General features: G+C 47.3%; 1 protein-coding gene across 1 annotated transcript in view; it reads right to left on the reverse strand.

Moving 5' to 3' along the window:
- The window catches only part of THSD4 (thrombospondin type 1 domain containing 4), a 549,275-nt gene that overhangs the window by 514,360 nt on the left and 18,331 nt on the right, over positions 1–16,584 (reverse strand). The window contains exons 2-3 of the mRNA XM_039237821.1: positions 12,652–12,759; positions 262–331 (exon numbers count right to left, since the gene is read on the reverse strand). Coding sequence (XP_039093752.1) covers positions 262–331; positions 12,652–12,680 — 99 coding nt within the window. The 5' untranslated portion in view covers positions 12,681–12,759. The remainder of the gene's footprint in view (positions 1–261; positions 332–12,651; positions 12,760–16,584) is intronic.

A 16,584-nucleotide genomic window follows, 5' to 3' on the forward strand; every position in this document is an offset into this window, starting at 1 on the left:
GGGGCCTCATTCTCAAGGTCACAGCCAGCCACAGCAGCGATGCTCCCAGATCAGACACTGACTCTGGGCCCCCCGCTTCAATTGTAAGCTCCAAGGCTGAGGAGGAACAGGAGAACTGGTAAACATTGTATATATACATGCTGCTTCCTCTCGAGCTCGGCGGCGACTCACCTCCAGACAGTGGCAAACTCAGGGCAGTTACTGGAGGGACCCCAACCCCTTGTGCAGAGAGGCAAAGCCTCTGAGCCCGCCATGGCTTACCTTCCTGTGTTCGGTGGAGGGCTGTGGGCAGACGAGCTGGAGTCCAAGCAGCAGGAGGGGACCCAGGACACTGAGAAGGAAAAACAGCAACAGGCATGGCTGTGAGTATGTTCCAGGCAGCAGCATCCAGCGGAAGGCAGCGGCCCCGCCCCATCGCTGGAAGGGAGAGAACAGTCCAGCCCCAGGATGTGACCCCGTGAAGGTGCACTGGGCCAGCAGCCTCACGGGAGGGGAGGTGGGCAGATCTGGGATCAAACCCTCTGCCACTTACCAGCAGGGTTCCTAGGTCAGGATATGTAATCTCCTGAGCCCCAGTCTCCTCCCCCGGAAGATGGGGATGACAAGAGAGGCTGGCTCAGAGGTTTGGGGAGACGGACACAGAGAAGGGGCTTGTGCATGCTTGGTCCCACTGGAGCGGCTAAGGTCAGGCTAAATGTGGGGCTCTGAGCCTGGCCGGGGAAGCCCCTCTCCCTCACGCCATGCTTCCCTGGGAGCCTTTCCTCTGATCGTCCTTGGCCTTTTTGTGTCACATATGTTCTCCATGGGCGGGATTAGCTGCGTTAAGCCCGACTGTCACCAGCCCTGATTAGGACTTGTCATCAAATAAAGGGAAGGTATGAACAGGGGCCAGCTGGCCCTGAGACAGCAGGGTGTGCAGGGAGAGATGAAGCTTGGGATTCAAACACATCGAGGCTGGAATCCCGGCCCCACCATCCCCATCTGGGGGGACTGGGGTGAGCCAACGTCTCTGAATCCCCATGTTCTCACCTTCTGCACGGATGACGGGAGATGGCAGAGGTGGAAACACCCACACAGCGAGTGAATCGCAGGAGAGACAAGCACTGTCGATTAATTTAAACGCCAGAAGTCCCTTGACTCGACACCATCCACGGCCTTGTTTCGAGCATCCCTGCAAAAAGGCCACTCGTCCCACTTAGCTGGCTTCTGAATCCTTTTTTAAGCTTTAACCCCAAGGACAGTTTAGTGACCCGGTGGTTCTCAAGCTTTCTGAGGCTCCCAACACAACTGTGAGATGTGGAGCACCGCCCCCGGTCCAAGCAAAACTCACTGCGTGGAGGTGGACGTGAGGACCCTCTCGGGGGTGGAGCTTAGGGCTTGTGGAGTTGGAGAAGGCTCCCCACCGTCTCTAAGTACCCTCCATTCCACCCCAGCCCCTCTTTATATGAAATGAGCCAGACCCTAGCAGACCACCCAGAATGGATGTGGACAGACTGGTCAGGGAGAGCCATGGGATGGGAAGCAGGGCGAAGGGCTACATAACGAGGTGTCAGATACATCCTTGTCACTCTTGTCTAGGGTTGCAGCCAAGGCCCCAAAGCTGAGGGCCAAGGGGACGTATTATATATGCATACATCTCAAAAAAGAAGGGATGCACGGTCTATTCAGGACTGGAATAAGAGGTGTCCCCTCTGCCCCACCACTGTTCCATGGGTGTAGCCTTTCACTACCTCTGCCTGTATGAGGAACGGCTGGAGAATGAGAGAAGTTCGCCCTGCGTGGATTTCTTCGAAGATTTATGCAGAAGTGCTGAGCACAGCCCCCTACTCTCCCATAGGAAAGGAAAACGTGGAGCACTCCTAAGCCAAACAAGGAGGACTCCGTTTAGAGAACTTTATCTGAGCCCCCAAGTTCAGATCATGAGGACTGGGGCCAGATTCTCCCCCCAAAACCTAGCTGGAGTGTCTAGGAGGGCAGAGCGGAGAGAGAGGGCTGGAAGGGGAAGAGTCTGTATTTCTAGAGCATGCAGGCAGAAGATGCTGGCTTTTTCTCATCGGCTGTATGCAGGCATCGTGGAACGCTGGGCGTAGGTTGTCTAGAAAGAGGCTCCTGAAGGCTGCTTGCCGGGGTTAGTTGATGTGCGGTGGGTACCGGTAAAGTACAGAAGCTGGGAGGAGGGTCATAAGGGGGTGTCTAGCAGGAGACCCCAAGTGAGGAGGAAGTTCTCCATAGGGCAAACCGAAGTGCCCTGAGAGAGAAGACAACTGCCAACCCCGGGGCAGCAACACCAGATCACCAAGGGCACCAAGCCCCCTTCCTCTCCTTGCTCCACCAGGGAGCCAACAAGGGAGGGAGGGGCTGGGAGGAGACCTGGGCGTGTGAAGAAACCAGCCAGGCCCCCTCTTCCTGCTGCAGGGCTCTGAGGCCCCTCCCACTCTGCGGCCGAGAAGACGCTGAAATTTTTAAATCTGACTAGACTTTCTTTTTAACGTAGCGTATCTGTATACAAAATCCTTTCAAGCAGGGTGTCTATTCAGAAAAACAGAATATGACATTAGTCGTGAAAAGAATCAAAGAGTTGCTTTATAACTTGCTGAGGATCTAGCCAGGGCTGTCCAATAGAACTTTCTAGGATGGTGGAAATATTCTTTCTGCACTAGGCAGTGCACAGGCACATGGATCCGTGCTGTTCAGGAAGCACACAGGGAGCCGGGGGTGCGGGTCTAGATGGCGAAGTTACTCAGGTCTTAGATTCCTACCAAAAACTACTGAAGGAAAATCAGAGCTAAAGCTTCTAAAAGGACAGGCATTCAACCAGTACGCTATCCCCTCCCACACATCCACACACCTTTTCTGGGCATTTTGATGCTTGGAAAAGACACTGCTCATTAACCTGCACCAAACTAGAAAACTGCCCACGATGCCCTCTGGCCACAAGGCAGGGTCATCTAAAAAGTGGGTGTGAACACGCTGGAGGGAAAAGAACAGGTATTTTGTAGCTAAATCCTTACTGAATCCAGTTTGTCCTCCGAGCCAAGGGACCCATGCATCAGGCTAGGACTCGAGTCTCTGCTCCTTAGTTACAGGACTTTGGCCAAATCATCCCCGTTTCCTCATCGGTAAAATGGGAATAACAGGACCCGCCCTGCCTGCCTCAAATGAGTCAATGCCTATCATGAGCTAGCACCTACAGCTCTGAATTGCAGTAATGCGTTCTAGCACTGTTTACTCATTTAAAAAAGAAAACCAGATGGGCGTGGTTTTCTTAAAAAAACAAACAGCAGCTCCATAAATGTGTTACACCTCAGCCCCTCCAAGCTCTTATCAGACACCTGAGCCACATGTGCGTAAAGAGGTCAGGAGCCCCTTCTGCGTAACCACTCACTCTGGGCTGCTCTTCACTAACTTTCCAGGGGACTTGGGGCAGGAGAGGGAGTGAAAGATTAGAGGAGGGAAGATTCTGGATCATTCCAAGATGCCTGGTCAAGTTCTACAGCTCGTTCGCTCCCCTCTTTCAGATGTCTGCCCAGAGCTGCCCTTCTCCATATAAAGCCCTCCCCTCTGTACAAAAGAACCTTCTTTTTCTCCATGGCACTGACTACTGCACAGACCACATCTTTATTTAAATTTCTCCCTCCACCCAGTAGAACAGAGGCTCCATGAGACCAGGGGGTTGATCTTGTCATTCTTCTATTTCCCGGCATCTAGCAGAGTGTCTGCTATATAGTAAAAGCTTAATTTAGCGAATTAATGAATGATGACACATCACTGGACAACCTATGAAATCTCAAGATAAATGGAAATAGCCTGAATTAACATATTCAAAAACACCCAAAGTCACTTTGGGAGCTTTTAAAGGTTATTTTATGAGGGCTTCGTAAAAATCAGTTGTGCTTTTGACTTTCTATGTGATGCTCCCAAAATTGACTCTCCTGGGATGGACACGAGGTATGGCAGCAAAATGTTTGGCGAAAAAAATGCAACACAAATCATATTTAGATGTTCAAATGCTTCTTTTCTTCGCGGAGCTGGGTCCTAGCGAAGCTCAAATGCATAGGGGTACCCAATAAAATTCATTCTGGAATAAAAGCTTAGTTCTTAAATGGGCTCTGCTCTGAATGGAATAGAATAAATTCCCCCAGAGGGGAAATTATTCTTTGGGCTGCAATAACAGCAGCTAGAGCAATATATTACCCTAGGGGCCAGATGAAACTCTGCCAAGGGCTGGAAGCTTCCCACCCATGCTCAGTAGGCTCTGTTCTAGGATACCGCACCCTGCTCACACATACCTATCTAATTGGTAGTCCGTGGCCATGCCCGTACCACTTCAAAACACCAGCCATCTAGCCCAAAACCTTGTTCCCCCTGACCTAATGCAAAATTAACATCTGGGGAATGGGACAGCATGTGTGCGTCTGTGTGTGTGCAACTCGTGTGTTATTTCACTTTGATAGTTTGCTTTGGCAGACGGCTCCAAGCCTGCAACGTTTTGACAGATTGAAGGCTACCAGGGCCTTTGGCAAACAAATCACACACTCCCCTCCAAGCGGCTGGGGAAGCCACGTTCCTCCCAAGACTTTCCGATTCACCTTGCAGTAGGAATAACTGAACCTTGCACACGGGAACACACAGGGGCGGGGGGAGGGGGGGGCGCGGGATGCCATCTACCCAGTATCCTTGTAGATTTCAAACACTCTGTCATTTCATTTCCTCGTGTAGAAAATAATGTTCACTGAAATTCGGCACGAGATTTACATCATGGAACTGGGGCTCTGCTCTGGGCTTCTGGATTTCACCTTGGCCACCCCCTCCCCACCCCCCACATCGATCATCCTCAACCCCGGGGAGGACGGATCATGTCACAGCCACTGTGTACCTAGGATTACCTCCATGAACTCAACACCACTTGAGCATATCAAGTAACAAAACAAGGAAAACAGGAGGGGGGAAATACCCTACCTTTCTTCTTTTCTTCCTCAGTTAATACAACTCAAGAGATATTTGGGGAGCCATCTGGAGACTAGTAAAATCATACTGGCCTTAGCAAAAGAGAGTCCAACTCTTAGCACTGAAGTGAAATCTCTACCTACTATTCTCTGAAGCTGAAAAGGCTTTGCTAAGCTTGCGTTTCACCAGCTCGACCCCCTGCCATTCTCTGACACCAGTTAAGAGCAAAGGCAGCAAGAGAGGGAGACAGGTTACAAATGACATCAGAACATGAAGACTTGATGGCTACCAATGACCTCAATGCTTGCGATTATTATTTCATTCCATCTCCACAACCATCCTACCAGACGCTTTCGTTATATTCACTTTGCAGGTGAGGAAATTGAGGCACGGAGAGGCAAAGCCACTTGTCAAAGGGCACACACACCTAAGTGGCAAAGGCTGATTTCAAAGCCAGCAGTCAGACCCTTGGCCTGGACCCTTAACCACCATGCTCTGGGGCCTCATTAACACAACACACCTTTAAACCAAGCATTTGCATTTCATCACATCAATTTTCTTCCCCGTTCTCATGAGCCTGTGGCTTCACACATCTGTTTTACTTTCTGTCATGCTTGCAAAAATAAGCAGAAAGTAAGTACATGTGATAAAACCTGGTTTATCCAGCCTCACTAGAGAACATTCTAAATTTTAAAATAATGGAAGCTCACCATTTCAATCCCAAACTTAAACAAATGCATTCTATTTATGTTCCTGACTTCTTATACGGAGTATGCTGAGCTTAAGTAACCTTTTTTAGATGGCTCAGAATCACCAGGGTGACCATCAGTCCATTTGTGGAGCACAGGGGGATGGCCTTGGAGCAGAGCAGGTTGAAAGGCCCGCGCCTGTGGTTCTCTGAACCCAGCCTGCCCTTTGCCGTCTCCTCCCGGCCATCAGGCATCACTTGCTATACCGTGGACAAGCCTGTGCCCTCTCAACTTGGCTTCCTTCAGGTCGGCCTTGGCCTCAGAACCAATCTGAACCCAAACCAAGACCAACAGGCTCAGGAAAAAGGCCTGCCTAGCTCTGCGTGGGGCGAACATCTCCAATTTAGAGCATGCATTCACAGACACCTATTCTATGCATATTGGTTTTTATTGCTTATTTCCAGGTTCTCAACTCTTCTCAGCCATTTGTGTCCTCTGGCCCAGGGCCTCTGGGCAAAGTGAGGTGGCTGTCACTGCACGGCTTTCTAAGACCCATCACCCTTTGATAAATTCCCCTCCTCAATGGCAGATTTCTCAAGAAAATGGTTTCCAATCCATCTCTGCAGCTAGTAGACAATCAACAGAGCTCTGGTCCCATCTCAGGACCAATGAATAGCGAGCAAATGAAAGAATGGGAGGCTGGAATGAAGCGAGAGAGAAAGAAGAACCAGAGGGAAGAAAGAGGGATGGGTCACCAAAGAGACGCAAAGAGCTCCTGGCCCGACACTCTAGCAATGAAGTGTTTTTAAAGCGCATCCCAGAATTCTCTGTTGGGAAAATAAAAGAACTGGAAAAAGGAAGTCAATCCTAAATTAGGAAGATTTCCACAAGTTGGGTAGTTATGGGTTCCAGTCCCCGGGGGAGGGAGGGGGTAATGTTAACCTGAAGCCTATAAATCCACTTGGGTCCATAAGGAATGGGTAGCTGGCAGCCCAGTGATCACACCTTGACTCCACTGGACCCCTTTGGGTACAGAATGTTCTAGCAAATCCCACAGTCGAGTACTGAGTGATGAGGACATGCTCCAGGTGCAGGGCTGTGCCAGGCATGAAGAAAAATCAATACTGTCTGAACGCTTGCCATCATTTTATAGGTAGGGGTTTGCCAGGGCAGTCCTCCAAAAAACGATTTTATTTCCTCTTAGCCTCACTGCCTACCATTCAGATGGCTCTCCTACCAGGCTTCCCCTAAAAGATTCCAGCAGGCTCTTGCCCGGTGCACTCGGACTGGTCTGCTCCCAACAGAGGAGTTGTCTTCATACAGAGTCAACCACGTTCCCAACCCCGTGTGCGCCAGCTGCTTCGGAATGGCATGAAAATATTCAGATAGTACACAAACCCACGAATAGCGCACAAAAAGAAGGAGTCGTTGTTAGCCGTTTCTATGAAGATGAAGTTGAATGCTCTGGAAAGACTCAATGAGGGCAAGTAGCCAAGAAAAAAAAACAAACTGCTGGCAAATTAGGTGTGGATGAGACAACTGTAAATGATTAGGGGCAAAAATAATAAAAATCTAGAATCATCTGAACTCAGATCGCTTTGCAAATGTCTTTAAATTCTCACTCCGCGTGAAAGAAACCCAAATGGAAACCTCAGATAATGTTGACGGGTGTGGTTTGTGCAAGAAGGACAATCAGGAGTTCGTGCTCAAAGAAAAGTCCTTGGCCCCATATCAAAAACTAGTGAGTAAATGTACATGTGTTTTAAGTTAAAAATAAACTGTTAAAGGTGTGTGTGTATCATTTGTACGATTTGCTGCTTTAACCTGCTTTTGTAATTAACTAGCAATCCTCATCAGGAAAGAAAAATGTTCTACTTTCTTTCTTGTACCCAAAAGATCATTATCAACTCATTCATTCAGTAGTCAACAAATGTTTATTCAGTATTAACTGGGTAGTGATTTAGCTGCGGGCTACCCAAAGTCTGTCCTGCCCTATTAACATGATGAAGATTTAAAAAAATTTTTTTTAATGTTTCTTTATTTATGATTTATTTTATTTTATTTTTTTAACATTTACTATGAGAGACAGAGAGCATGAGCAGGAAAGGGGCAGAGAGAGAGAGGGAGACACAGAATCTGAAGCAGGCTCCCGACTCTGAGCTGTCAGCACAGAGCCCCATGTGGGGCTCGAACCCACGGGCCGTGAGATCACGACCTGAGCTGAAGTCAGACGCTTAACCGACTGAGCCATCCAGGAGCCCCCAATGTTTATTTATTTTTGAGAGAGAGACAGAGACAGAGCAGAGAGAGAGGGAGACACAAAATCCGAAGCAGGCTCCAGGCTCCAAAGTGGCAGCACAGAGCCCGACAAAAGGCTCGAACTCACAAACTGTGCGATCATGACCTGAGCTGAAGTCAGACACTCGACCAACTGAGCCACCCAGGCACCCCAAACACGATTAAGTGTAATACTAATAATCCAAACCTGGCCCCTCCACCTCTCTTTCTTCCTCCCCCCCCACCCCTCCCTCCTCCCTCATCTTCCCCCCCTTTTCCCCTCCATCATTTTCTCCTCCTTCACTTCATTTCTCAGTCACTGGCACAGGGACACTGATTGAGCCCATGATCCTTCCCCATGACCACTAGTCTTCCACCCCTGAGGGGAGTCTCCATTTTCACCCATGGGTCATACCTCAAATATCACTATCTTGGTCATTCTCTTTCTTACACATACAGACACATCTTCTCTTTTTTCCTTTCTGTATCCAGGATCTTTCTCAGTTGCCCCAAGAACAGCCACCTTTCTCCTTCTCATTTCCTCAGTCCCCTCTCGCTGTATTTCTAAGTGTAGCAGCTGACAGGCATTACAGTACTATGACTTCACTAAAGTGTATATCAAGGCAAAGAAAAGCCTTACATTTCAGAAGACTAAAACCAGACACTTGACCTAGGGCCACCAACCGGTAAACCCATTAAAATGATCCAGAACTCCACTTCGTAAGATCTGTAAAAATCACCGTCGACCTCTGTAATCTAATTACGTCTGCATTTCTTCAAAACCTACTGTTCAAAAATAGGGATCACCCAACTTTATTTCCTGCCAATTTAACCACTTGTCTGGCATGTGCAAGCGTTGTGTTTTCCTCTGTGTTTTCATTTCAAACATAAATGCTGTCAACTCTGCTGAAGTAATACTACGAGGTACAAAATGAGCCCCCGACCATGCAGACTGGCTCTAAAGAGATTTTGTCAGCTGGCCATGGTAGGTAGCCAGCCACCTGTTATGCTGCTTCTAGCTGAAACCTGTGTTTGCTTCCACTCAATGTCTGAACAAACACATAAGGCTCCACTCAATTGCTGAACAAACTCATAAGGCTGTAACTGTCATATTAAAAAAAAAAAAAAAAAAGGTGTACCATTTGGAGCAAGACTTTAAGAAATATATGCACTTTGGTACCACTTAGCGTCTTTTCCTCTTTTAACTTGTAACAGGTGACAAAGACTCCCTACTGTAGCCTAGACTAACCGTTTGGCCCAAAATGGATTTTCCCTGCCCTGAATTTTGTGCAGCCTCCAGGCTTATCCAGTGTTCAAAGACAACTCGCTAACCAGCTCCATCAAGAGTTAAAATGTTAGTGTTTTTTCTGCTACTGGGTTTAACAGTGATTCTTTTTATTACTGTCAGACTTTGAGCAGGGCGCAGATAGCCTTGTTAGGCTAATACTCCGGGCTTTTCTGTCCTTTTCAATGAGGGGGAAGGTGGCTTTCTGTTTCTCTGTGGCTTGGCAAAAACTGGGGAGGGATTTTAAGACTAAATCTCTGCGTATCAGAATTGTGAATCCCCTTCCATGTTTTTTCATCTCAGGGATTTTCTTGGCAGCTCACTTCTAATTTGGACCTGTTGCCCTATAGGTAAAGAAATCTTCCAGCTTTTCCCATGGATCTTTATGCATTTGGTTGCCTTGATAAATATAAAACAACAACAACAACAAAACTTAACTGTGTGTGTGTGTGTGCGTGTGAGATCTACAAATGTTATCAAAGACTTCTCACTCTTAAAGTAAACATAGCCCTTTCCCCAGAACACTTTCTAAGGCATTAAAACAAAAGCCATTCTAGTTTTTTTTTTTCAGATTAAAATAGATTTATAAGGCCCTTGAAACAAGATGCAAAACGGTTTATGAGTTTCAATGCAAAACCTGGCTTAAGAAGAAGGAGACCTCATGGAATGTCCAACTGAGCTCTTGCAAAGAATCACCCATCCTGAGCTCACATTTTCTCTCCCCACTCCATGCAGCAGAACTCCTGAAGAAACGTCCTGCTCAGCAGTCCTGTTTAAACAACCCCTTCAGAAGGATCCTAACTCTAGAGGCCTGTCCAGACTTCCCAGAGTTCCATCCCGAGGCCACACTGAGCTTTCAACTACTCCCACCCTGCTCCGTTCCAACCATGGGCAATTTCTCTGAAATAACACCCAGCCTGGAGGTGAGCTTCCCCTCCAAAGGAGATGGCTTCTAACCACCAATCAGATCATTAAGGGAGGTCAACCGTTTTTACAGAGTCATCAATCAAAATTCCAAAATCCCATCATGAAAAAAACTTTGGGAGTTCTCCCAAGGAATGACCTTCCTGGGGACGCCTAGGTGGCCACCTTTCTGAGGGTCCTCAGTACTTGCAGGGGCCTTTCTGCTGCGGCCCAGACTCACACTCGTGTACCACATGGGGACCCCACCTTTGGTCATCTGCTGCTCTTTTCAATCCAGTTCAATATGAGACTGTGACCTCCATTTCTCTGTCCCCCTTTGGGTCCTGGTGCTCAAATATGCTGTGGTTCTAAAGTAACCCAGGGGCCCACCTGCACTTCTCACTCCCCTGTGGTTATACAGCATTATTTTGGAGCATCCACAAACAGGATGCATGCTCACGTGTTGAACTATCTTTTTTTTAAGCTTATTTATTTTGAGAGAGAGTGAGCGTGCATGCATGTGAGTGGGGGAGGTGCAGAGAGAGAGAGAGAGAGAGAGAAGGAGAGAGAGAATCCCAAGCAAGCTCGACACTGTCAGTGCAGAGCCCCACACAGGGCTAGATCTCATGAACCGTGAGATCCTGACCTGAACTGAAACTAAGTGTCAGATGCTTAACCAACTAAGCCACCAGGCGCCCCTGTCTCGAAATATCTTTTAAACCTATTTTTTAAACTATGGGTTAAAAATGCAAACCTACTAATTTATATTAGTTATCAAATACCAGCCCCGAATAGCCCTGTTAATGCTTGGATTTTGCAGAGACCTAAGAATGGAGCTTTTCCTGACTTCGCTCTGACTGTGACACACTTGTGAATGATGTTAATGAAGAAGGTTCTAGCTCTGCACAGTCTTTGGACTTCAGGCCTGCACATGTCTGTCCATGTAAAATTATATAAGCAACTACAGACTAAAGTACACGCAGGTATGCGTGTGCACGCTCACGCACACACACACACACACACACACACACTCTCAATTAAATGCCAGGCATTCGCCTAAGAGCAGCTGCCTGGCAAATGGTCTAGCCCTGATTGGCCAATCACATGCAGCACCACCATAATAACACATTATAGACCATTTTACTTTTTATTGCAAGTTCTAAGCATTCAAGGCTAATGTATAGTTATGAAAGAAGAAAAGGTACAAGATATCCTTAGTGATTCAACTTTTAAATAAAAAAATCCTTCCTTCCCCACTCTCTGCATCCTGAGTCTACTTATTTAAAGAGTCTCTTGAGGTTGCAAGATGAATTTCCTTCAGGAACTGCAATTATTTACCTTGTGGATCAAGATTTTCTTAAAATTTTTTTAACGTTTATTTATTTTTGAGAGAGAGAGAGAGGCAGAGTGTGAGTGGGGGAGGGGCAGAGAGAGAGGGAGACACAGAATCCGAAGGAAGCTGAGCTGTCAGCACAGAGCCCCACGTGGGCTTGAACCCATGAACCGTGAGATCATGACCTGATCTTAAGTAGGACGCTCAACCGACTGAGCCACCCAGGTGCCCCAAGAGTTTCTTAATGCTACACAGCTAGCGCAAGTGCGAAATAAGCTAGATGCCAAGGCTTACGTACAAGCTATCATCCATAAATCCTGAATCCAAATATTTGTGCTGATCAACACAGACTCATTGACCTCCTAATGTGTAAATATTACAAATTCAAGCCTAGGAAATAAATTTAGTTTGATAAAACTACCGTTGGCCATTTTGTATACTGCATTTTTTACACAGCATTTGGACTGAAGAGTTTTACAAAGGGTCTATTGGGATCAAATTTTTAAAAATGCAGGTGAAGGTCACAGATGTTTTGAGCATTAGGAACCAAAGAGGTCACTTGTTAAGTACACCAGACCAGCGGAGTCCAAATCTGTAGTGATACAGCCAGAGGACAAAATCGTTTTAAGCTCTCCAGGTAATTCCACTGTGCAGCTGTGCTAAATATCTACGTATCCAGTAACGTCTTTATTTAAAAATAAGAATCTGGGGGTGCCTGAATGTCTGAGTCAGTTGGGTGTCCGACTTCGGCTCAGGTCATGATCTCATGGTCCGTGGGTTCTAGCCCCGCGTTGGGCTCTGTGCTGACAGCTCAGAGCCTGGAGCCTGCTTCGGATTCTGTGTCTCCCACTCTCTCTCTGCCATTCCCCCGCTTGCTCTCTGTCTCTGTCTCTCAAAATAAAATAAAGACATAAAAAAATTAATAAAAATAATAATCTGAACCCCAGAGGTCTCCCAGGAACTAGCAGAGCACCAGGTGGAACCCAAGCCACTTGGATCTCAGTCCGAGCACCTCATCACACAGGACATTGCTCCCTAGACTTCGGGGGGGGGGGCTTGTGAATAGCAGACTTCTTACACACACGTACATAGTTGATCAAAAATATCACTGGCATGCAGACCCTCAAGTCTGGTTACTACTACAGAGACTATATAGTAAAACGCAAATATCAAATTTCCTATTCTCCTGTTTTCTTTTGAAAAGGTTCTCCACTTACCTGAGAAACCCCGCAAAGCAAGAAACCATGATGCCAGGTGTCCCGGAAAAAGCAAGGGCTCCTCTGAGATGGTACCAATTTTCTGTAGATGGGAGTAGTGTTCAACTCCTATGGAAGGAACAACAATATTATTCTTAGCATCATTTGCTTAGGAAGATCCTAGAGCCTATGTGGGCCAATGAAACCATAAGCCAGCAAATGGAAGCCATTAACATAAAAATGCCACTGTCCAGTTGTGGTTACAAGATGTCCCAATTGAAATCCAATTATACATGAACATGAGGTAACAAATTTATGGGACATTTGGCCCATGCATTGATCCATAAAAGATGTTCAATAAACTACGATTAGTACGATTATCTCAGACTCTGGCTAATACCAGAGTTGGCATTAGGCAAACCTGCATTGGAAATCCAGCTCTCTCTATTAAAGGCTACATGACAAAGTCATTTAGCTTCTGTGTGCCTTGTTTTCCCAAACTGTACAGTAGGGGTAAAAATACTGCCTAACAGGGAACACCTGGGTGGCTCAGTTGGTTAAGCCCAAAACTCTTACTTTTGGCTCAGGTCATGATCTCACAATTTGTGAGATCAAGTCTTGCATCGGGCTCGGGCTCTGTGCTGACAGCATGGAGCCTGCTTGGGATTCTCTCTCTCTCTCTCTCTCTCTCTCTCTCTCTCTCCCTCTCTCTCTCGCTCCCTCTCTCTCAAAATAAATAAATAAACTTTAAAAAAATACTGCCTAATAATAAAAAGAAATGACGTACTGATACATTTACATCGTGATGCACCTCGAAAACATTATCTTGAGTTAAAGAAGCCACATATTACATGATTCCATTTATAGGAAATGTTGGGAATAAGCAAATCTATAGAGACAAAAAATACATTCACGATTGCCAGGGTCAGGAAGGTAGGGAGGGGATGAAGGGAGGTACAAGGTGTTCTCCTGGGGTGGACACAAATGTTCTCCAATTACACTGTGCTGATGGCTGCACAACCCGTGAATGTATTAAACATCATTTAATCGGAGACGTTAAATTGGTGAGGTGTATGCTATGTGAATTACATCTCAATGAAACCAGTTTAAAAAATACAGCCTAAGGAGTTGCCACAGGTGGTGGGGATTGAGTGGGCAGACACGTGTCCTGTGCTCGGCCCATGCCTGGCAGCGAGCGACATTCACATCACCAAGCAGCTCTGCTGGGATTGATGCAAGAAGAGGTCAAGCAACACTTCAAATGTGTTATCACAGGAAAAAGAGGAGGGTAGGACCCCCCCCCCACTACAAATATGCCGCTACTCGGAAGCCCTTACAAAACAGAACATGTTGACGTTGTCAAATGAGCCAGTGGTTTTAAAGGTAAGTTATAGGGGCGCCTGGGTGGTTTAGTCGGTTAAGCGTCCGACTTTCGCTTAGGTCATGATCTCGCGGTTCGTGGGTTCGAGCCCCGCGTCGGGCTCTGTGCTGACTGCCAGCTCAGAGCCTGGAGCCTGTTTCAGAGACTGTGACTCCCTCTCTCTCTGACCCTCCCCTGCTCACGCTGTCTCTCTCTCTCTCTCTCTCTCTCTCTCTCTCCCCTAGAAATAAATAAAAAATATTAAAATAAAATAAAAAAAAAAAATAAAGGTAAGTTATAAACAGCATCAAAAAGCCTGGGATGAGAGGTTTGGTTGGGGGGTAATGAAACTTGGGAAGAAAAACCACGGCCCACTCTCCCCTCTTCCGGAACCTCCTTTTCAGGGAAAGGCAAATAAATGAAGCAAGGTTTCAAGGCACGCTCAGGGGTCCAGTTTTCCAAAATCATTGGTTTCCACTTCAGATTTCCTTCTTCCTAGAAAGGGGGTGGAGTGGGGATGGGGAGATAAATTATACGGACTTAAGAAAAGACAGTCATGAGAATCAGAGCATTCCGTTTGGAGGGAAAAATAATCAGGATTTTAAGTTACCACTGGCACTTTCTGGGGGCTATTAAGAAAGCAAAGCCTCTTAACTGTAATCACCCCTAATTAGCCATCAGCAACTCATGAAATTACTCATGGCATTGAAGACCCTGGAATTCTTGGGTCTCAGCCAGAAGTTACACTAAGATCCACCAGGAAGAAGGCCAACACGTGTAAACTTGGAACAGTTAAAACTCCTTTGAATCCAAGGTGCGGTCTTGCTGGCTGGGCAGCAGGTATGTGTGAAGACAGGACTTAACCAGCGAGAAGGACGAAGTCTCCGCCAAGCTCCTAATAATGATCAACTAATCAATAATTACTTCCTTATCGTGAGATTCGAGAAAAGGATGAGTCAGGACAGGGTTTCACTTTACAATCTAGCTTAAGTGGGTAAGATTCAGGAACGTGGAATTGTCTGAGAAAAGGAGAGTGTTGTCCAGAACAACAGGGTAAATAGTGGTATACAGACGGGGCGACTACGTGGCTCAGTTGGTTAAGCGTCCGACTTCGGCTCAGATCATGATCTCGCGGTTTGTGGGTTCGAGCCCCATGTCGGGTTCTGTGCTGACAGCTCAGAGCCTGGAGTCTGCTTCGGATTCTGTGTCTACTGTCTCTCTCCCTCTCCCCCATTCACACTCTGTCTCTCTCTCAAAAATAAACATAAAAAATACAAAAAAAAAAAAAAAGCAATTCATATTTTGGGTGTATGTCTTACGTGGCCACATCATACATTAGTTAAAAACTGATAACCAAACAGTACATGGGAGCCATACGTGTAAACATTTTTTACTGTTGGAGTGTGCAATCCAAAAAATAAGATTTGGAGGCCACTGGTCTAGAATGTTTTTGGACCAGCTTCTTACTCGGATTTGATTCATGGCTTTTATCTCATTATGTGGTTGAGGGGCTTGTCCCACAGCTGCTCTGCCACTTTCTGGTGTTCGTCTGGGCTTCCACGATCACTACTGTGTTAGGTCAGCTCTGCTTCTCAGACTGTGGGCCGCAACCCCTCGGCCTGTCACGAAATCGACGTTGTGGGTCGCAACATGCACTTTTTAAAAGGAAAGAGAAAAGAATGAAGGAGAAGAGAGATGCGCTGGCGTCCATCGCATGCGACGTGGGTGGCCGTGTCTCGCTGTGGCTCACAGAACAGTTTAAACGGAGCTCTAAATCATCAGGGGGAGTGAAATCATGAAGATGAGGCAAAGCCACAGTACCCAAGCCCCTGGGAAGCCTCCCCGAGGGAAGCTGGGCAAGATGGCTAAGAAAGAGACATCGTGGGGAGCAGCAAGGGACCTGATGAAAGTGAGGTTCCCTAAAACCGCATCTGGCAACACTGTCCAGAGCCCAGGGAGCTGAGTAAACCTGCTGTCGGTGGCCCCATTCTGCTTTTTGGGGTTCGCTCCTGTGGATTTGTAACTTTTCTTCAGAGACCAAAAAATCCAACAATCTAGTTGCTGTTAGAACATATGCTCCCTGGAGGGGTGGAGGCCCGACGCTCTCTCCTTTCCACAAAGATCCTGCAGGAAGGCCAACGGTCACCTGACTGGGGGTCAGGCTAGGGTCGCAGCCCCCACACGCCAGGAGGAAGTGGCAGGGGGTTCCAAGGCTCAGTATGGTGGAGACAGAGAGAGGGGCCAAGGCACATCTAGCCCAGGGCGGAAGGTGGCCCCCCACCCCAGAAGATGCCGCTGTGCCCTGGACAGTGGCGCGATTCTGCCGCCCCCCCCCCCCCCACAGGCCTGCCTCTGAGCATCTTTCCTGCCCCTTCTCCTCATGGTCTGACCAGAACTTCTGGAAAAGGTCACCGGATTTCCATGTACCCCAGAAGAGAAGGATGGCTTCAGAAAGGCCCGCCTTGACACCATGTCCCAACGACAGAGATGGTTCCACCTCCCCGCCTTCCCCCCACACTGCAGCTTCCCCCCCTCTGGAGCCCCCATGTTGTAAAGCGATCACCCAGAAAACAAAAGCCCTACTCCCTGGGGCA

Source organism: Hyaena hyaena, unplaced genomic scaffold (genome assembly GCF_003009895.1).
Source record: "Hyaena hyaena isolate Hyena2069 unplaced genomic scaffold, ASM300989v1 scaffold_130, whole genome shotgun sequence".
Taxonomy (NCBI): Eukaryota; Metazoa; Chordata; class Mammalia; order Carnivora; family Hyaenidae; genus Hyaena; species Hyaena hyaena.